The sequence below is a fragment of the Tenrec ecaudatus genome, chromosome 2, assembly GCF_050624435.1.
Source record: "Tenrec ecaudatus isolate mTenEca1 chromosome 2, mTenEca1.hap1, whole genome shotgun sequence".
In the NCBI taxonomy this organism is placed as follows: Eukaryota; Metazoa; Chordata; class Mammalia; order Afrosoricida; family Tenrecidae; genus Tenrec; species Tenrec ecaudatus.
Window position 1 is genome coordinate 181,423,500 of NC_134531.1, and position 23,132 is coordinate 181,446,631.

A 23,132-nucleotide genomic window follows, 5' to 3' on the forward strand; every position below is an offset into this window, starting at 1 on the left:
AGCCTTGTTCTTTCTCCTGTGGAGCGGCTGGTGGTTTCAAACAGCTGGTCTTTCGGTAAGCAGCCCAACTCTCAACTAGGCCGCCAAGGCTCCTGGTAGGTGCTTAGTATGTAAATATCCCAGCCCCAAAGCAGTGTGATTTCTCAAACACATTGCCTTTGCATTTGCTAGCAATCTGAGAATTACAGGAACCACGGGAACTAGCTTAACACAAAGGACTCGCACCCCCCACCCAGCTATCAGGCCAACACAAAGGGGAGCTACCCTCAGTGGTGGCACCAATAGCCCAAGGGAAGTCATGAGTCCAGACGATGGTTTCTTTCCCTCTTGTCCTCTCTTCTTCACCACCCCTCCACCTCTAGGCACTGCTCCACGGGGCTAGCAACCTCGTGTGCTTCTACAGTAGACTGCTGACCTCTTCGCATGGTGTCAGCCTCGGCCAAAATTAACTGCACACTTACATGATCTCACCTTAGTGAGCCCAGAAGGGTGGGATAGGAATCATTGAGAGTACACACACACACAAACACAATATATGAAGCCAATGAGTGCGTTACCATCAGGCCGATTCTAACTATAGATTCTGTCAGCGTACAGCTGTTCCATAGGGTTTTCCTGTCTGAAATCTTCAGGGAAGCAGGTTGCCATGAATTTGCTTTGTGGTGCCGCTAAGTGGGGCTGGCACACCAATCCTGTGAGGACATGATCACTAGGCACAGTGGTTGGGTCCTGGGCTGCTAAACAGGAGGTGGGCAGTTGGTACAAACCCCCAGCCCCTGCGTGCGTGCGTGAAAGATGCTTCTGTAGAGTTACAGCTTTGTCAGCCCTGCAGGGCAGTTCAACTCTGCCCCAGATGCTCACTTCAGCTAGCAACCAACTGGAAGGCAAGGGGCCGTCTATATTCCTAGAGAGTGCTGTGATTGGCTTGGCACAGAGGGTGTTTACATGGTGGGCCAATCGCTGGTCAGGAAAATGGGGATTGACGATTAAGCCTGAGTTACATGCCCACATCTGGATCTTGTGATGAACAATTTATTAAACCACTGAGACAGGAGAAACCTGAGAGGAAGAGAGTGCAGTGCTCAAAGAAAGATGGAGGAGATTCTGGGTGAAACACACACATACACACTCACACACACATACCAACACACATACACACTCATACACACACACACTCAGTCATACACATACTGACACATACCCATTCACACACACACACTCTCACACACACATACCCACTCACACGCACACATACCCACTACCCTCACACATACCCAGCCATACAAACTCACATACACACACACATAGCCATTCCCACACACACACATACCCACTCTCACACACACTCATACACACATACCCACTCACACACACTCACACACATACACACACTTGCACATATACCCACTCACACACACATACCTACTCACGCACACACACACTCATAAAACAGTTACATCCTCAACCCACCCTACCACCCTCCAGAACCTAACGATATGGCAAATTTGGGGCTCTATCTGTTACTATAGTATTGCCCCCAGAAAGACTGTTCAAAGCTTTTGGAAGGCATTTAAACTTACACTATTCCCGACAGTGGATTCAGAGCATGATTCTCTCTGACAAGAAAAACATCTACCCAGCCTGTACAATGCTTTCTCCTGGTTAGGAATTATATAAGAATTGCAAACGCAAGGAACAGCTTTCTGTGTAGGCAGCAGAACAAAAGAAAAATTGTTTCCAAGATAATCTCCAATCATGATATTGGTATTAGTGTTATTAGTATTCCAAGAAGAAGTGGGAGTCAGTAATTTTGTTTTGGTTTCCCTATAATTAATATGACATTGCAATTACACGCCGGCGTGTGTTACTTGTACTGATGTGACAGATCACAGTAGCACAGCAGCTGGCAGGGAGATGGCCGAGCGTGTGTTCGTGGGAACACACACATGTTCCTGCCATTCTGTGTGAAGCCCGCTCAGGCTGGCCTGTTCGCATGCACAGACGTGACAGCCTGGGTCTTAGCCGATCCTTCCTGCCACAGCACGTCCCTTCTTCACGCACGTAGGAATCTGCTCTTCAGACACCTACACTCTCGGTGGCACTGGCCTCGTCTCCACTGCTGACCGGCCACCATGACTCAACACTGCTTAGGGTCAGAGCCTGGGCCAACAGAACGACTTTTGATGAATGGCATGCTGATCAAATAGCACATGGTTAGAAAAGCTCACCTTTGCCAGCACATTAAACGATGTCCTCTCAGAGCAAGCATTGCTTCAGGACGGCTTGCTGGTTTTGGATGGTGCGGTAAAAAGGAAGAAAGACTCTCGTGGAGCTTAGACCTTAACCAGACACCAAAAATCTGTGATGGGTGCTATGAAGGGAAAGATAGGGTGGGGATCATTGAAAATTTGAGTGTAGTTCAGACTACTGTGAGGAAATAGCATTTGAGCTGAGACCTGAATGGAAAGTCTTCATGCTATAGGTGTGAGATGGGAGGAGGAAAGCCTTTCCTGCTGGGAGACCAGCACCTGCAAAGGCCCTGAGGCAGGAAAGACGGTGGCAGAATGAGAGCCGTGTGGCTGGAGCAAACTAGCTGGGAGTCGGGCCTTGGTACAGAGCGTGGACTTTAAACTACATTCAGTGAAATCGTGTGGAAGGGTTTTAAACTCGAGACGTATGTGATCTCAAGTTATGTCTTAAAAACATAAAAGTCCTCTCCGGAATTTGGGAAATCTGGAGGCTAGGAGACAGGTAATGTACTGACTTCTGGAAGTTTAGGCAAAGGATGGCAATGACGAGCCTATTCGGGTCACCTGAGCCAAGCCTCCCCACCAGTTAGCTGTGCGTTCCCCTCAGCCACAACCCTGCCAAGGCACTGGTCTGCCATCACCAGAATACACCCAAACCCGAACCACACTCACTGCCACCGAGTCTACTCCAACAGAGAGGGGCCCTACAGAGCCAAGGAACCTGCACCCGGGCGTCCAAGGCCCACATTTTTTAGCAGTTTTATTGGCACTACTTCAGCCATATCAAGACGAGTTTGTGCGAGCTTCACCACAATCCATTATATAACATTTCCTTTCCTCCATCCTCATTGTTTTTCATATAAATGTTTCCATTTTAGCAAAAATATACAATTCAACAACTTCTGCGTGTGTGTGCCATTGATCATACTCTTTGTGTTATACCACCATTATTGATATCCCTCTCCAAATCGTTCCGCCACCAGCGGGGGCTGTAAATCTTTCTGGGAGCAGAAAGTCTCATCTTCTCCCAAGGAATAGCTAGCGGATTCAAATGACTGATCTTGTGGCTGGCAGCCCAACGTGTCACCCCACAACGTCTTCTAAACCTGGACGGTCTCGGCCTGTGTTGGGCCCTTGCTCACCCCCAGCACGTTCACTAGCTGGCCACCCCTCCCAGAGTCCTCCCCTACGACTCCTCCCTGGTCAAGGTCTTACTCTGGGAAAGCCTGCCTGCCTCACCTGCCTCATCCCACCCTGCTGACGCTGGCAAAGTGCGCCCATCCATATCCACAGTTCCCTACCTTCACTCCCATGATGACGCTCCTGTTTCTTGATACTGCTCTTTTGCCTTTATGGATGTAAAATATATATGTAGCAACACGTTTTCCACTTCAGTGGTTGTCACAAGTACCATTCACTGCCGTCGTCACCTTCAGGATGCTGTGCAGCCATTGTCACGACCCATTTCCAAATGGTTCCATTACCCTGAAAGGAAACGAAGTCTCTTCAGCAATAACTCTCCGTTTGCCATCTCCCAGCTGCCTCGCTATCCACTTTGGTCTCTACATATTTGCCAGGTCTAGATAGTTAGGGCTGCTAACTTCAAGGTCATTGGTTCAAACCCATCAGCCACTCTGTACTCTTGTCAAGATTTACAGCCCAGGAAACCTAAAAGGGCAGTTCTATTCTGTGTTATGGGTTGTACTGAATCGGAATGGACTCAGTGACACAGAGTGAGCTGGGGAGTGAGATCTTTCATGTAAGTGAGGTCGTGCCTATGGCCTGTGCCCTTTGAGTCTGGCTATTTCACTCGGTTTAACCTTTCTGAGGTTTATCCATAGCATGTTCCAGCACTGCATTTCTCTTTACCATTCAACAAACATTTCCTCATATAGATGGACACAGAGTGCTTAGTGTTCTGCTGATGGACAGTTGGGTTGCTGTGAGTCGTGCTGCCGTGGACACTGCTGGACGGAACCAAAGTGTCTGTGTGAGTGAGGCCCTGGTTTCAAGTCTCGCACTAATGTTTGTCTTTGTGGGCCCATGTGTCTTTATCCTCTTCTGACCCGGACGTCCCATGTGGGCAGAGGCAGCCTTGTCTTCCTCTGTCTCAGGGTTGATCACAGTGGCGATCACATAGAAGTTGTTCCGTGACTGTTTCACGAATGAGGGAATACAGGAATAAAAGCATTTTCATTGATGGAATACCACCTCTCCCTCTGACCTGTGTCACTCAGTTTTGGTTAATAGGAATCTTCCAGAATGATTCCAATTACCCTTTGGAATGAGAGCGCTCCTATATTTGGAGGTTGCTGGTGACCTGGTCACATGTCCTTGTTTCTGTTTTGCATGTTGGAAATTGAGATTGTCAGGATTCTTCGACTGGGTCCGATTCAGTCCCCTTTATTTTCAAATGTTCATTGAGCCCCAAATACTTTCGAAAACAGCAGGGATGCTAAGAACATGGCAGGAATATCCATACCTACCAGAGTTCATCAGCCATTAGAGGCGAGGAAACTGAGGCACAAAAGGGGATGGGACTGCCTTGCAATGGCAAAACTACTCAGGGTCAGCACAGTAACTCAATTCCAAGCCTTTCCACCAGTCCTCACCACCATCTGAAACCGCAAGTCATGCCAAGTAATGTTTGCCTGGGAAATACATCATGCAGTGTGTTTGCTCGCCCTTCTAATGATGTGTTGTTTAAGCTAAGATCACATTTATACATGCCGTCCTGTCTGTTACATGGAGCCCAGGTGTCCGCAAACTGGTTGACCCTGCTTCTCTAAGTCCCAGAGGGCTGACCCAGAGAGCATGAGGATGTCATCCAGACCAGGGCAGGTGCTTCTGCTGGTAAAGGTTGTCAGACCCGGAGCCCACCTGCCCTATCTCGCTATGCTTTTTGTGGGGTTTCCACACTCGAGGTGAGATAGGCCGACAGTCCTTCCAGAAGTCTAACTGAAACCTCTCCTGCTGTGCGACCTGCAGCTCCATTTCCTGGAGAGGATCCGGCCCAAGTGTTCATTTCCTCCTTCACATTCCTCAATTCACCAGCTCCTGTCATAACCCCTAGGACTATGGTAGAGCCCCCGCTATAGGCCCGGCAGGGCCATTTTGACAACAGTGTTTCCTTGTTGCAGGGTTTTTTCATAAGCCTCCTTGTGACAGGTGTGTGCTGGGTGAGCTCAAAGCACTGGGGGGTGGGGGGAGAGGAATCCACAGGGAGAACCACATCCAAGCCTGCCCGCTGCAAAAATAAAAACCCGGCTGAAGAGCTGAGTTTTATGAACTGGGGGAGCCAGACTGAGGAAAATACCCGATAATTAAAAGTAATGGTTTCCTTACAAATACAGAATTGTATTAATTTAAAAATTGGTTTCTCTATCACTGAATTCCTACTGAGCTGGCTGGAAAGGGAATTGTGCTGATCCTGGCAGTGAAAATAATTCAAAATAACTTTTATGTTCTCTAGGAAGCCTCAAGGTTAATTTAAATATTGTTAGATGGGTAATTTAATTCAGAATACCAGAACAGTGTAGCCAAATTAAAGCTCCTGCACACTCCAAACTGGCAGGGGGGTGGGGGCAGCTCCCTGTGAAGGGATGAGCATGCCCCCAGCTGAGGCACCTCCTCTTCGTTCGTGCCACCCTCCTAATTAAAAATATTTGATTAGCTCACACAACTGGCCTGAACTCCTGGACACAACTTCCAGTGAATGTATCACATTTAATTATTAGAAGAATTGGCTCTTTTTAATGCAAAAGTTAACTCAAGCCACCACGACAACAAAAGCCCATTCCTAGGAAAATGGTGAATTCAGGAATAAAAGCCATCCTAACTTATCCAGAGCTAATGCTTAGACTCAAAGTGAAAAGAACCCACTGCAAACAACCATTAATAATCGGAACACGGAATGTGCAAAGTATGAATCTAGGAAAATTAGACGTAGACAAAAAATGAAATGGAACCCATAAAGATCGATGCCCTAGGCATTAGTGAGCTGATTTGGACTCACGTTGGCTGTTTTATAATTGGACAATCATGTGGCCCACTGTTTCATGTGGAAGAGGGGTGGTGCTGTATCCAACATCAAAATAGAGCGTTTCGATATCCATCCTGAAGTTCAATACCATCAGGAAGAGGATAATATTCACACGTCTACAAGGAAGACCAGTTAATACAACTATTATTAAAATTTACAAACCAAACATCAGTGCCAACCATTAGAAGAAATTTGTGCATCTTACCAACATCTGCAGTCTGAACTTGTTCCGATATCTGGCAAAGAAACATGTGACACTGACAGTGACAGCCAAATTGAAAAAAGAAGCAAAAACACAGAAAACCAGTGCTGGAAATGGTGGGGAGAGATTGGAACCCTCAGGCATGGCTAGTGGGACTATAAATATAAGGGGGTACCCCAGGAACTCCTGATGCCCGTTTTTGTTTTTTTATGTGAGGGGGATAGTACACTTGGAGTTCATTCCACCAGGTCAGACTGTTCATTAAGCTTTCTATTTAGATTTTAAAAGATTACAGTGTGTGGCCCAAAAAAGCCTGCTTTGTGGCAGAATGATTTTTTTCCACCACAAGAATGGACCTGCTTCTGCAGCCATCTCACTGCGCCAGTTTGTGACAAAAACAGCATGCCTCTCTTCCCCCACACACTTTACTCAACTGACCTCACTCCGTGCGACTTCTTTTGGGGTCTGCAAAGACAGAGGGACGCGAAAGGACAGCGACTTGACAATGTAGACGAGGTGAAGAAAAAAAACAAGGGAGGTGCTGTCAGCCATCCAAACAGATGAGTTTGAAAAATGTTTCCAAGAATGGAATAACAAATTTGACAAATGTATTAAAGTGTAATGGAGGTGATAAGATGGTCTAATAAAAAAATTAAACACATAGCTTTGAAAGAAATCCTGGTTTATGTACAACGACTGTAGGAAGTCACATGGCGCAACATGAAACCGCTGAGAATAGCAATTCTCATATGATCCAGCAATCCCTCTGCAGGTACAGTCCCTAAAGAATTAGGAGTCATAACGCAAACAGATATATCCACGTCCATGGTCAGAACCCTGAAAATATGACTAGGCCATGCCTCATTCTGTTGTCCACAAAGCCGCTGTGGGTTGGAACCACCTCGATGGCAGCTAACAGCAACATGTTCACAGTAGCAAGAAGATCGGAGCAGCCTAAACGCCCATCAGTGTGAGTGCGGAGAAAGAAACATTGGTACCTACACACATAGCATACTAGGTATCACTGAAAAACAGTGGTGAAGCCATGAAGCAACTAATGGCATGGATCAACCGAGAGGACATCTTGCAGAGTGAAGTTAGTCAACCGCAGGGAAAATATTATATCGGACCACTGTTATCAAGGGCTAGATCCAAGGCAAATATATTCATATCAGACTCACCTTCCACCACAATCACGGAAGACAAACAGGTGCATAAGCTAATGTGGTGAAGAAAGCTGATGGTGCCTGGCTATTATAAGATATAGCATCTGGGGTCTTAAAGCTTGAAGTTGAAAAAGCAGTCATCCAGCGGGGAAGCAACAAAGCCCACATGGAAGAAGCACACCAACCATGTGATCACCAAGTGTCAATGGGATCAAATATCAGGCATCAGAAGACCCAAGACAAACACCATTTTTATGTAAACTAGGGGGGGTCGAAATGGAGAACCAAAGCCCGTCTGTAGACAATTGGACATCCCCTCACAGAAGGGTCACAAGAAAGGGACAAGCTAGCCAGGGTGCAGTGTAGCACTGATGAAACACACAACATTCCTCTAGTTCTTTAATGCTTCTTCCCCTCCACTATCGTGACCCCAATTCTATCTTACAAAACTGACTAGACTGGAGCATGTACACTGGTACAGATAAGAGCTCTCAACACATGGAATCCAGGAGAGATAACCCCTGGAGACCAATATTGAGAGTAGCGATGCCATGAGGGTAGAGGGAAGGTGGGGTGGGGAAGGGGAGATGGGGGAACCAACTGCAGTAATTGATGTATCACACACACACACACACCCAGGGGGACACACAACAGAGACGTGGGTGCAGGGAGACAGCAGTGTAAAATATTCAAATAAAAATAATTTATAAATTATCAAGGGTTCACAAGGGTGTGAGGGTGGGGGAGGGAGGAGGAAAGAGGAGCTGATAACAAGGGCTCAAGTAGAAAGAAAATGTTTTAGAAATGATGATGGTCACATATGTACTAATGTACTTGATGCAATTGATGTATGGATTGTTATAAGAGCTGTAAGAACCCCCAACAAAATTATTTTATTTTAATGTTCATACCAAAGGAAGCAGACTTTGGAGGTTACCAGGTGGTGCAGGCAAGCGGGAGAAGATGCAGCCATGGGCTAGAAGGGTGATCCGTATTAACATAGATGAAGGATAAGATAACAGCCTAAAAGAAGATGAGAAATCAAAGCAGGGAGAAGGGTCAGCTCTGGAGGGGTTGATAAGTAGATTAAAACTTCTGAGTACAGAATTGATTAATTGAAATGTAAAACTCCCACCTAATTCACAATAAAAAGTTGTGTTTATTTAAAAAGATATATTTGATCATTACTGATGCTTGGGAGGTGAAAGTAGAAAACAAAGAAGAAGAATTAGTCATTGAAAACATGGCCTTGATTTGGAACTGACTCAAAAAAAAAAAAAGCATGGCAGAATTTGGCAAAACTAACATCAGTGGCTACTGGACATGTGGACTTCACCAGAGAGGATGCAGAGGAAACAAATCGCCTACACCTGTGGGAAAAGATGAAGGCAAAGCTCTGGATTAGCAGTCAAACCGGGGGCCATCTGCTGAAGAGACCATCAACTGTTCATATACAAGTTCAAGGTGTAGCTGGAGAAAATTAAACCTACGAGAGACCTTGAGTATGTATCTTCCACCTGAACGCAGAGGCCATCTGAAAGAGAGTCAGGCATTAAACACTAATGACTGTAGACCAGGCTAGTTGTGGGGTGACTCCAAGAGTATCATACACAAAGAGATATCAGACATCAGGAAAGCACAGAGGCAGTATGAGAAATAGATGAAAAATTGCTGTGAACTTTTGGTGGTTGCTTAGAAATCACTCTGATAATAAGTAAAAATCATTGCAAGGTTTAAAAAAGAGATAGATGGGAGATGTCGGACAGGGCAAGATATGACAAAATAATAATTTATAAATTGTCAAGGGCTCACGAGGGTGGGGGGCCGGGGAGGGAGGGGGAAAAAGAGGACCTGATGCAAAGGGCTTAAGTGGAGAGCAAATGCTTTGAAATTGATGAGGGCAAAGAATGTACAGATGTGCTTTACACAATTGATATATGGATGGATTGTGTTAAGAGTTGTATGAGTCCCTAATAAAATGTTTTAAATTAAAAAAAATGTACTGCCTTGGTAACACAGGACTATGAAAAATAAAAATAAAAGCACACACAAAAAAGATAGACGGATGGATAGATAAATAGATAGATAAGATCAAAATAGATATCGGAAGAAACTCCACAACTTTCCCAGAATATAGAGTAGCTAAAATGAATGGAGGAAATGATGAAGTAATGGCACTGAGGAGAAGATTTCAAAGGGCAGCTCAGGAAGACGAAGTGAAGTATCACCATGAAATGTGCAGCAGCTTGAAGTGAGAAAACCAGAAGGAAGAATTCACTCGGCACTTCTGAAGCTGAAGAAACTGAGGAAAAATCAAGCCTTGAGTTGCAATATTGAAAAATTCTATAGACAAAATATCAAACAATACCAAAAACATCTAACAACGGTAGAAGGAATACGCAGTCACAATACCAAAAATAATTTATCTACATTTAACTATTTCAAGAGGTAGTATATGATATTAAAAAATGCTATTGAAGGAAGAAGCCCAAGCTATGCTGAAGGCATTGGCCAAAAACAGGTGTCCTGGAATTGACAGGATATTACTTGAGCTGTTTCAACAAAGCAAGACCATGCTGGAAACATTCATTAATCTCTGCAAAAACAAAACACTCGACTTGACTGGAAGACGTCTATTCGTGTGACCATTACAAAGCAGGGTAATCCACCAGGGTGATCAGCCAATATCATTAATAGCACAAGTAAATTTGGACAGTCAGCATGTACATTTTTGCTGAAGATGACTTTAAAATAATTTCACCAGTATGTCAGCAGGCAGCTGCCAGAAATCCAATTCAGACTCAGAAGAGGACAAGAAATGAGAGCCATCATCACTGACGCCAGACAGAACGTGGCTAGCAGCAGACGAAGCCAGAAAGACGGTTCTGTTTTATTGACTATAAAAAGGTATTCGACTGTGTGGATCATAACAAATGATGGACAATATTGCAAGAAAATGGGACTTCCAAGACACTGACTTATGCTCATCCAGAACCTGGGCACAGACCAAGTGGCAGTTGCTTGAACAGAGCAAGGGGAGATCACGTGGCTTAAAGTCAGGAAAGGTGTGTGTCAGGTTGTGTCCTGACACCAAACTGATTCAACCTGTGGGCTGAGAAAATAATCAGAGAAGCTGAGCTCTAAAAGGAAGACCCTGACATCGAGATTGAAGGAAGTCTTATTAAAAACCTGCTATATGGACTCCAGGACTGAAAAACCCCTCAGGACCAATAGTGAGAGTAGAGATCCCAGGACGGGAAGGGAAGGTGGGGGAGAAAGGGGAACCGACCACAATGATCTATATATAACCCCCACCCAGAGGGACAGACAACAGAAAAGTGGGTGAAGGGAGACATCAGACAGTGTAATTCATGAAATAATTTATAAAATATCAAGGGTTCGTGAGGGAGGGAGTGTGGGGGAGAGTAGGGAAAAATGAGGAGCTGATACCAAGGGCTCAAGTAGAACTAAAATGTTTTGAGAATGATGATGGAAACAAATAGACAAATATGCTCGACACAATGGATGGATGGATTGTGATAAGAGTTATATGAGCCCCCAATAAACTAATTTTTTAAAAACCTGCTATATGCAGATGACACAACCATGATTACCGAAAGCAAAAAGAACTTGAAGCACTGGATGACAAAGATCAAAGCTACAGCCTTCAATAATATTACACTCAACACAAAGAGAGTGAAAGTCCTCACATGTGGACCAATAAACAAAATCATGATAAATGAAGAAAAGGTTAAAGTTGTCAAGGATTTAATTGTTTGGATCCATTATCAATGGCCCTGGAAGCAGTCATCAAGAAACAAACCATGTATTGCACTGGGCAAATCTGCTGCAAAAGACCTCTTTAAGGTGTTAGATAGATTAGATAGCTAGATAGCTAGATAGCTAGATAGCTAGATAGCTAGATAGCTAGATAGCTAGATAGCTAGATAGCTAGATAGCTAGATAGCTAGATAGCTAGATAGCTAGATAGCTAGATAGCTAGATAGATAGATAGATAGATAGATAGATAGATAGATAGATAGATAGATAGATAGACAGATAGACAAACAAAGTTTTAAAAAGTAGGGATACCACTTGCATATGAATAAGCCATTGTGGTAGTTAGATTTCATGTCAACTGGAAATATCTGGGTGTCAATCGGGGTGGAGCCTATTTTATCAATTAGGTGGCAGCCTAATGACATCTCCTTGAGGTGTGGCCTTTTTAATAAGAGAGACCTTGAACTCCTTCACTTTCTGCAGGATCTGTAACCTGAGTCCTCATCTATCTCCTATTGTGTTGCCTGCTGCCCCCAGGAGTGGTCATCAGACGGCAAACCTACATTAGTCAGCTCTACACCCACCAGCCTTCCTGATTGTGCATTCCAATGGCTACCTGCTTGTCCGTGTGAACCTTCCACTTGAAGTGGGATTTCCTTGTAATCCAAGATCGTACTCCTTTGTTTCTACATCCGTGCTTTGGTGCGTTCTCTTCTGCACATGTTCTATCCCAAGTATCCTGCCTTCTTCTCTCAAGATGAACCCACGGCAACAAAAGGGGCGTGAGCTTAAATCCTGGCTCTGCCACTTTGTCAGGCTGCGTGAAACCTTGGGACTCAGTTGCTCACGTGTGAAATAGTTCCTACTTTTTAATTCATGGGAATTAAAATGGGATCAGATATACAGAAATACTTTTCACTATACCTGTCTAACTATCTAGGGCCTGCGTCCATTTATATTAGTGTTATCTGCAAGTAACCATGATTAGAAAAAACAGGGGTTTAAACAAAACACAGACAGCTTCAAAAAGTTTGTGGGGAAATTCCATTATCCTGTAACATCTTCTTTTTTTAATCATCTTATTGGGGGTTCATACAACTCTTATCACAATCCATCCATCCATTGTGCCAAGCATATATGTACATTTGTTGCCATCATCATTTTCAAAATGTTTTCTTTCTACTTGAGCACTTGGTATCATCTCATTTTTCCCTCCCTCATGAACCCTTGAGAATTTATAAATTATTATTATTTTTTCATATCTTACACCAACCGATGTCTCCTTCACCCACTTTCTGTGATTGGTTCCCCCTCTCTTCCTCCATCATACCCTCCTGGTATGGCTACTCTCAATTTTGGTCCTGAGGGGTTCATCTGTCCTGGATTCCCTGTGTTACAGCTGTTATCTGTACCCGTGTACATTCTCTGGTCTAGTCAGATTTGTAAGGTAGAATTGGGGTCATGATAGTGGTGGGTGGGGCAAGAAGCATTAAAGAACTAGAAGAAAGTTGTATGTATACTGCACCCTGACTGGTTCGTCTCCTCCCCGCTACTCTTCTGTAAGGGGATGTCCAGTTGCCTACAGATGGGCTTTGGGTCCCCACTCCACACTTCCCTTCATTCACAGTGATATGATTTTTTGTTCTGGGCCTTTGATGCCTGATACTTAATCCTATGGACTCCTCGTGATCACACAGGCTGGTGTGCTTCTTCCATGTGGGCTTAGTTGCTTCTCAGCTAGATGACCACTTGTTTATCTTCAAGCTTTTAAGACCCCAGATGCTATATCTTTTGATAGCCAAGCACCATCAGCTTTCTTCACCACATTTGCTTATGCACCCAGTTTGTCTTCAGCGATTGTGTCCGGAAAGGTGAGCATCGTGGAATGCCAGGTTAATAGAACAAAGTATCCTTACATTGAGGGGCTACTTGAGTAGAGGCCCAATGTCTATCTGCTACCTTAATACTAAACTTATAAATATATGTACATGGATCTATTTCCCCATCATCATATATAAATATATTTACATATATACTTGCCTGTATTTAGACCTCTATAAATGCACTTTTTCTCCTAGTTATTTCCTCTAGTTCCTTTTACCTTCCTCTTATCCCACTCTCATGCTCAGCCTTCATTTTGGTTACAGTAATTCCTCTCAGTTACATTGCCCTTGATCAAGCTCTACCAGGCCTCCTACACCCTCTTCGCCATTGATTTTAGATCACTTGTTTTTCCCTTGTCCCTGGGTTTGTTAACACGCACTTCCTTTCCTCCACCTCCCCCTTTCCCATGTCCCCCTGGAACTGTTAGTCCCATTGTTTCCTCCTCCAGATTGTTCATTCTGCCTATCTTATCTCGATAGACATACAGGGATTATAATATGCACAAAAACAAGACAACAAAACAAAGCAACAAAATAACAATGACCAGAAAAAGAGAAAAGACTGTAAATAATCCAAAGTCTGTTTGTTGACCTTTAGGAGTGTTTTCTGGTGGAGTCTGATACGGTGCCACGCCGTGGACACAAAGTCTATTTTTGGTATTCCCTGGGGACTTCATTGCTCTGCTCCCCTTGCTGTTCTATTGCATGCCCTTAGTGTTTTTGCATTGGTGTGGTGGGGTCAGATCCGGCAAAATTCCCGCACTGAGCAGGAACAGTGTCCTCAGGGCTTGGTGGGCCAGGATGTGCTCCACTCTCTCCCACTTCGTTCATTTGCTCCTGTGTGCAGTGCTGTCCTCAGAAATGAATTCTTCTGGGGGGAGAGAGGCTGTCCACATACTTGAGACTGGGGCTGGCCCCTCAGACCCCTCTATTGGTTCTCTAAATGCACGTTTTTATCTAGACACATTGCTGGTCCCCACCACAGAAATGTATAAAATTGAATCCCTCCTCATCACCCCAAAAGCAGCCAGAAAGAGCCCTATCAATGACCACAACTTCCTCATCATGTGATACATTTATGGACACTGAATGGATGTACAACAGCAAATCTCATTCAATGCATAACGGCTAAGTGATTAGAGTTAGAACTCCAGTGGTGTGGTGGTTACTTGCTGGGCTGCTAACCTCAAGGTCAGCAGTTCAAAAGCACCAGCCACTTCAAGGGAAAGAAATGAGGCTTTCTCCTCCTGTGAAGAGTTACAGTCTCAGAAACTCACAGGGGCCGTGCTATTCTGTCCTAAAGGGTTGCTCTAAGTTGACATCAATCAATGGCAGTGAATAGTACTTGGTCAGAGGCTGAAGACCTACAATTCCCATACCCAATCCTACCGCTTCATAACTGTGTGACTTTGAGCAAGTTTACCATTTTCAGGCTCAGTTTCTTCTATTGTAAAAGTCGGTCGTAGTGAGCATCCAACTCAAAGAATGAATGCAAAGTGCCTAGTGCAGTTCCTGTCTTTATTCATCCCTCTGTTATCATCATCATCTGTTAGCATTCAGGATGAGGCGCTTGACTCCCACCTGTCTCTTCGCTCTGCCTGTTTACATATCCCCTCACCTCCAGAAGTCACCCCATGGATGTCTGGCTCTGCAGGCAATTATGCTGGAAGAGTCATGGCTGAGTTGGCTTCATTTCATTCAGCGGCAGCCAGCTACTCAGGATTAGCAGACTCCCAAGAGTCTCTCCTCTCCTCAAACTAGAGCTCCGCTTTCTGGGATAGGTCATCTTCTCTGATCAGCTCAACTGCTAAATAGATATTAAACTGTGTCTCAATGGATTCTGCTCCTCCTTTCAAATCAAAGTAAATCTGTCCTTCTCTTTGTTGTAATTCCCCAGTCCCTGCTGAGGTCTCCCCACTGCTGCCATGCATCCTTCGACAGTGGCAAGATTTTTCTATAGATATTAAGAAGTAAAACCCATTGCCGTTGAGTTGATTATGACTCGTATTGACCCTACTGGCCAGACTAGAACTGGCCCCTGTGAGTTTCCAAAGCTACACGCCTTTACAGGAATAGAAAGATTCATCTTTCTTCTGTGGAGCAGCTGGTGGTTTAGAACTGCTGACCTTGGGGTTAACAGCCTAACAATGACACTACCAGGGCTTCTCATTAAAAAGTAAAGGCATTCACATAGGAAAGAGTATGAGTATTCCCCACCTTTGTAAAGCACAGATTTCTAAGTCCTCCTCCCACCACGTTACCTGGGCTTCCTGGGGAAATCTTGGCACTTGTGGTTATTGAGCATCCATTACTGCTCAGCTAATCATAGGCTCATAGAGGGTTTCGGTATGCATATATATGAATTCACATAGGCCAAGAGTAACCAGGCAGGGCAGCCCAAACACATGGGTACAGAGCTATTGTTCTTGTTTGTATAATTTGTACACTGCACAACTCCATGAGTGCCATCCACGCTTTCAACAACTTGATGGCATGCCCTTCCTTGTACACAGTCTATGTAAATGTTCATGGCAGCCGTGCCTAGGACATGCTATCCAATCAGAAGGAGTCTCGTTTCTGTACTCTCGTACTCTGTTGCTGTCATGTTGTGGTTAGTTGCCTTCTCACGGATTCTAGTACATGGCCAGCCTCTGTACACCAGGAGAATGTCTCCATCAGGTTTTCCAGGCATCAGTCTTAGTGGTGGCAGGTCACCCAGCCTCTTCTTCCGTAGTTCTGTGGGATGGGTTCAAGCCACCAACCGGTAAATTTAACAGTTACATGTAAGCATGTGTACCATCGAGAGACCATTTTAAAAGGCCCAGTGGCACATTGGGTGATGTGTTGGGCTGCTAACCAAAAGGCTGGCAGTCCAAACCCATCAACTGCTCTGCGGAAGACAGATGAGACAGTGTGTATCCATAAAGATGGACAGCATCAGACACCCAAGGGAGCAGCTCTACTCTGTTGTTCAGGGTCACTGTGAGTCTGAATCAGCTTGGTGGCAGTGCGAGTGAGGGGGACCCACTTCTGTTAGCATGTTGTTGCTGATCAGTGCTGTCGAGCTGGTTCAACCCCTGGGGACCTACGTGCCGCAGGAGGAACCCCGCCTGGTCCCGCACCGCCCCATTCTGGTTCTCCTGTTGGAGCCCCTTGTGCGGCCCTGGTGTCCATCTTGTTGAGGGCTTCCTCTTTATCTCTGCCCCTCGACTTTCTCTGCTCTCCCAACCATGATGTCCTTTTCCAGGGACTGGTCTCTCCCGACAACATGTCCAAAATATGTGAGACCAAGTCTTGCCCATCCTTGCTTCTAAGGCACATTCTGACTGGACTTCTTCCAAGATAGATTTGCTTGTTCTTTTGGCGGTCCATGGGACCTTCAGCACTCTGTGCCAGCACCCTAATTCAAACACATCGATTCTTCTTCACTCTTCCTTAACCAATGACCAACTTTCTCACGTAGAAGAGGAGATTGAAAATACCGTGACTCGGGTCAGATGCGCCTTCCTATTCAAAGAGTACTGCTTACCATGGGCGCCATGATGTGAAGAAGTTTGGGATGCACTAGTCTAAATCACCTCAAAGCTACACCTCCTTCCCTCCAGCGTGCACTTAACCCCTAGCCAGCCAATCATGTCTTCCACAGACACCTTTTCCAGTTGACCTAGAGAATCTCTTTCCAACCAGGCCCATTGTGTTTCCCTAGGTCCATGGCAGGAACCTCTTGTCCATCGACTATGACCGGAATATACGCACAGAAAAGATCTATGATGACCACCGGAAGTTCACCCTGAGGATCATCTATGACCAAGTGGGCCGCCCCTTCCTCTGGCTGCCCAGCAGCGGCTTGGCAGCCGTCAATGTCTCGTACTTCTTCAACGGGCGCTTGGCAGGCCTGCAGCGCGGGGCCATGAGCGAGCGGACCGACATCGACAAGCAAGGGCGGATTGTGTCCCGCATGTTTGCCGATGGGAAAGTGTGGAGCTACTCTTACCTCGACAAGGTGGGTGAATGAGCCTCCCCGTCCACCCGAGGCCTGCCATGAGTCATGCCACTCTCTGCAAGCCGGCCTGGTTCTCTGCACCACAAGATAGTTTAACATCTTTCCTTTGGCTCCACAAGGGCTCCCCTCACACTCCCGCCCTCCCTGGCGTGGAGCAAATCGGAGGGAAAATGTTATTCATAGCTCAGCACTATTACCACTAAAAGAAAGGGGGGAATGTGCTAGACACAGTAATGGCAAAAAGGATGGATTGTCTGATTTTCTAAAAAAAGAAAGAAAGGAAGGAATGCTGTTGATGCTGCTGCAGTGGATGGCTTCATCCCGCTGGCTGTGAGCTAATCAGTACTTATGCATTGGAAATGTGTGACTCACTCCTGCCTTGCCCGAAATTAAGCCGCCAGGGTAGGGAATTCTGTCTAAACCCCCAGCTTACAGAGCGACACCCTCCTACTTGGCCTATTGGCTGGAGCAGCCAGCACAGCCTCTCTCCATCATTCCCCGGCCTGAGAGTGCCACACGCCTGGCTCCGTGCCAGAAAGGTCAGGCTGGGGCAGCGGTAAGAAGAGGTCCCTCTTGGGCACGTGTCAAGACTGTGGAAGGCTGCCCTAGTCATCTAGTCATTAGAGCGGGGCTTGCTTGGCCTGTGCCTCTCACCCAGACTCCCCTGGGCGCAGGCCCATAACAGCGGTGGTGTGCAGAGCTGTTTTCTCTGTCAGAGGCCCTCGGCCCTCCCCTAATGCTGTTCTCATTACACCATCAAAACCAGATTGGCTGACCCGGGAAGGCAGGCATCGCCCTCTTCCCTCAGGAATAAGGCCACTTTTTCCACCCCCCCAAAAGAACCTGTTATTCTGATTTCTTTCCCCTCTCCATAGCTTCTCAATGGAATCGCTTCCTGGCCTTTTGGCTAAGATCAAGGGTAGCTTCTCAATGGAGCCAGTGCTTACTCTTTAGGTTGAGCTGGTGCCGTCTGGGTGACACTCGGCCTGCTGTGCCAATGGCAGCCAGTTCTAAACAATGGCAGCAGCCACTCTTATTGAGCTGGAAGGCAAGCTCTGTGTCCCCACCCCATCCCTCTCCAGGTGGCACCCAGATAACACTATCTCTGATGGGAGCTTTTCTTTGGGAATGCAGATGCCCGGGCCCAAGCCCAGCCCTGCCGAATGAGCGTCTGCATGTTCATCAGATCTCTGGGTGTTTCACCTGCACAGAAGAGTTTAGGGAACACAGTCCGAGGCAACCACAATGAAGCGATTAGGGTTGGCACAGCAGCTGATCCAAATCTACTTTTAGTTTCTGGTCTAAGCTTCCCCGTCCTCCAGGGCTTTGAGGTGAAAGGTGGGGAGCTGGGACACGGCTCTGTCAACCTGAGTGCTGTGGAGGCAACTCACATGCCCCCTCCCTTTCCTTCCTCCAGTCTATGGTGCTCCTGCTTCAGAGTCAGCGTCAGTACATATTCGAGTACGACTCCTCGGACCGTCTCCATGCCGTGACCATGCCCAGTGTCGCCCGGCACAGCATGTCCACCCACACCTCCGTTGGCTACATCCGCAACATCTACAACCCTCCAGAAAGCAACGCCTCTGTCATCTTTGACTACAGTGATGATGGCCGGATCCTCAAGACGTCCTTTTTGGGCACCGGACGCCAGGTGTTCTACAAATATGGGAAGCTTTCCAAGTTATCTGAGATCGTCTATGACAGTACTGCAGTCACTTTCGGGTACGATGAGACCACCGGCGTCTTGAAGATGGTCAACCTCCAAAGCGGGGGCTTCTCCTGCACCATTCGGTATCGGAAGATCGGCCCGCTTGTGGACAAGCAGATCTACAGGTTCTCTGAGGAAGGCATGGTCAACGCCCGGTTTGATTACACCTATCATGACAATAGCTTCCGGATCGCAAGCATCAAGCCTGTCATAAGTGAGACCCCCCTTCCCGTTGACCTCTACCGTTACGATGAGATTTCTGGCAAGGTGGAGCACTTTGGAAAGTTTGGGGTCATCTACTATGACATAAACCAGATCATCACCACTGCTGTGATGACCCTCAGCAAGCACTTTGACACCCACGGGCGGATCAAGGAAGTCCAGTACGAGATGTTCCGGTCCCTCATGTACTGGATGACCGTCCAGTACGATAGTATGGGAAGGGTGATCAAGAGGGAACTCAAACTGGGGCCCTATGCGAACACCACCAAGTACACCTATGACTATGATGGGGATGGGCAGCTCCAGAGCGTGGCTGTCAATGACCGCCCAACCTGGCGCTACAGCTACGACCTCAACGGGAACCTCCACTTGCTGAATCCGGGCAACAGCGTGCGCCTCATGCCCTTGCGCTATGACCTCCGGGACCGGATCACCAGACTCGGAGACGTGCAGTACAAAATTGATGATGACGGCTACCTGTGCCAGCGGGGCTCTGACATCTTCGAGTACAACTCCAAGGGCCTCCTCACGCGAGCTTACAGCAAGGCCAGCGGCTGGAGCGTCCAGTACCGCTACGACGGCGTCGGCCGACGGGCTTCCTATAAGACCAACCTGGGTCACCACCTGCAGTACTTCTACTCTGACCTCCACAACCCAACGCGCATCACCCACGTCTACAACCACTCCAACTCCGAGATCACCTCACTCTACTATGACCTCCAGGGCCACCTCTTCGCCATGGAGAGCAGCAGTGGGGAAGAGTACTACGTTGCCTCCGATAACACGGGGACCCCTCTGGCGGTGTTCAGCATCAACGGGCTCATGATCAAGCAGTTGCAGTACACGGCCTATGGGGAGATTCATCATGACTCTAACCCTGACTTCCAGATGGTCATTGGCTTCCACGGGGGACTCTACGATCCCCTGACCAAGCTGGTCCACTTTACTCAGCGGGATTACGACGTGCTGGCGGGAAGATGGACCTCTCCAGACTACACCATGTGGAAAAATGTAGGCAAGGAGCCGGCCCCCTTTAACCTGTATATGTTCAAGAGCAACAATCCTCTGAGCAATGAGCTGGATTTGAAGAACTACGTGACAGGTGAGGCCTGGCCTGCCCCATTGGTGTATCAGTGACTCCCGAGGGGTGGTGGTCCTGGGGGACTCTGTCGGGAACATCAAGAGATCTTGAATCTGATGACAGGAGAGTTCTGGAGAGATGTGCGTATGAGCTGTGCACGTGACAGCTTTACAGTGCAGGGCAGTCCCCAGCCCTGTCTTAAGATGCCCATTGAAGTCCATTCAGTTGACCCAACTCTTATAAAATCCCACCCTACCCCAAGTAAAGGAAATAGGCTTATTGAGAGGAAAATCAGTAGATACTGGAAGCCAAAATATCTGGCTAAGATCCTCTTTCTTCCATTTATAGGTCAAAGGACCCTGGACTCAGTGTCCAGCCTCTGTGAATTAATTCCCCTCCTCTGTGAATTAGCTCCCCTCCTCCCCACCCCCACCCTCACCCCTATACACACACATACACACACACACACACACACACACAGTAATAGGAGTCGATGAGCTTATAGAGGTAAAGAGAATAAATGGGGTTTGCTTCTGATTCCCAATACCATTACCATTGAACAGTGAGTGAGCACGGGTACTGGGAGGGCGAGGACCCGGTGGCTCACCCACCAGGACTCCCAGTCAGGCTGGCAAGACAGATATGCAAATTACCAATAATAATGCAAAGCAGATTTGAAGCTGTGCTTCCATATACTGTATTTTTACACAAATAATACACGTGTTATCACTTTCGTCACCACGTGCTCTCCTTTCCTCCCACAAGGTATTTTTGTAAGCGTGCTATGCTAATTATTTTCACAGCAGCGGGCATCTGTTCGTGTATTTATTCCACAAGCATTTATATAGCATGGCACCGTGTAAGCCTCTGGGGATACAATGGTGAAGAAGACGTTCTTCCTCAAGGAGGCGGGGGGGGGGGGGCGTGTGTAGATGAATTCAACCTTGGAACTGTTTACACAGAATTGAAGGGCCCCTCAAAGGGTGCGAGGGATCTTGGTGGGAAGAAGTGGACTCAAGGTGTGAGGAAGAGAAGTAGACGTCAGAATCCGGAGGCTGCACAGAGGGAGGGGCACAGGAGTTAGATGACCTCCTATGACCATTAGAAATTGATGCGGCAGGGTGCCCACCCACCCATACAGCTAACAACTAGTTGCAGAGCATCTCATGTGTGCTTAACACCAAAGAGTAGGGCTGTCGTAACAAGAGAAAGCCCCTGTGCTCACAGAACTAAGTAAGAAAATCAGAAGGGGGGAAATGTGGTGCTTAATTTCTACAATAGCCAACTTCCACAGGCCATCTTGCCTATCCACCATGAAGATTGTGACCATGGGGAACCCAGAACCAGGGCCCCATGTTCCAGAAAACTCACAGCTCTTGTTTATGGGCCAGAGAGTTGTCAAGCCCAGAGGGCCTCTCCCTCAGGTGGCCAGGAAGGCGCTTGTCCATCCCCCAGAACAGAGACAGCAGCCTCTTAGAACACAGAGCTGCCCTCCATTGGCAGGCAGAGCCTCTGCCTGCCCCAGTGGTTCACCGTGACTCTTGTTTCCAATATAAGCTCCTTGCCAAAAAAAGATTGTGGAAATACAGAGATAGTTAGATATAGATGCACTTACACACACGAGGGGGCTTCCAAAAGTTCGGAGGGCGGGGGGAATCCATGATCTTTTTGCTAAATTTCTACACAAACTTTTTGAAGGAATATATGTATAAACCCTGGTGGTGTAAAGGGTTACATGTTGGGCTGCTAACTACAAGGCCAGCAGTTCAAAACCACCAGCTACTATATGGAAGAAAGATGAGGCTTTCTGTTTCCATTAAAAATTCACAGCCTGGGGCCCACGGGGGCAGTTCTAATCTGTCCTATAGGGTCACTATGAGTCAGATCTGACTCAATGCCAGTAACTTTGAGGGAGTTGTTTATATAATTCAGAATACTTGTAAGGCAGAAAGCTGCCAGGTAATGAAAAGTCAAATATCTTTTATTAATAGAGGGGACAGAAAATTAATAAGGTGGGAAAAACTTGAGCCCCAACGCTTGCTCTCACAGGTTTCACTGTGGGTCCATAGTGTGTGTGGAACCTTATCTATATGTACCTGGGGTTTAAATAGTTTTATTGGCATATACTTCACATGTCACACAACTTAACCATTCAACCATATTAAGAAGAGTTGTGCAGTCATCCCCACAATCCATTTCAGAACATTTTCTTCCTGTACTCATTGCTGTGAGCTCCCCAGTTCCCCCACCCTCCCCTGCCAGGTCCCTTGGCCAGTAGCAATCCAGATACTGCCTCTATAGATCGACCTATCCTGGATATTATAGACAGAAAATCATACAAAACACAAATAGGAAGCCAATAAAGAAAAAAATAACAATGACTAAACAAAACATAGGGGAAAACCTCGGTCAAGGAGAAAACAGAAATAGTTTTAAAATGGGTCAAAAGGGTGATCAAATAAGATGTTACATTTTAATCTAACTAGATGTGCTGCAATCGATTTTATAATGCTCTCTGCCTGATAGTAAGGCAAATTCACACATACACACATGCACATACACACATGCACACACGCACCACCCCTCTGGACTATGGTCAGAGGGGATTTGATAAAGGCTTAATCCGTGTGGGGACCCTACAAATGAATTTTGTGTTTTCACTGTCATTCATAGCCTTTTCCAAGCTGGATATTCAGAACTTAAGCTCTGATACCATTCCTTTTTCAGATTTGGGTTTTATTATTTATAGTCCTTAGACACACTGGTTGGTATGCTACTTCCATGTAGACTTTGTTG

The 23,132-nt window shown here is 46.4% G+C and overlaps 1 protein-coding gene across 1 annotated transcript in view; it reads left to right on the forward strand.

The window, feature by feature from the left end:
• Window positions 1-23,132, forward strand: part of TENM2 (teneurin transmembrane protein 2) — a 504,145-nt gene that overhangs the window by 464,387 nt on the left and 16,626 nt on the right. Inside the window, exons 25-26 of the mRNA XM_075542722.1 lie at window positions 17,029-17,325; window positions 18,743-20,357. Coding sequence (XP_075398837.1) covers window positions 17,029-17,325; window positions 18,743-20,357 — 1,912 coding nt within the window. The remainder of the gene's footprint in view (window positions 1-17,028; window positions 17,326-18,742; window positions 20,358-23,132) is intronic.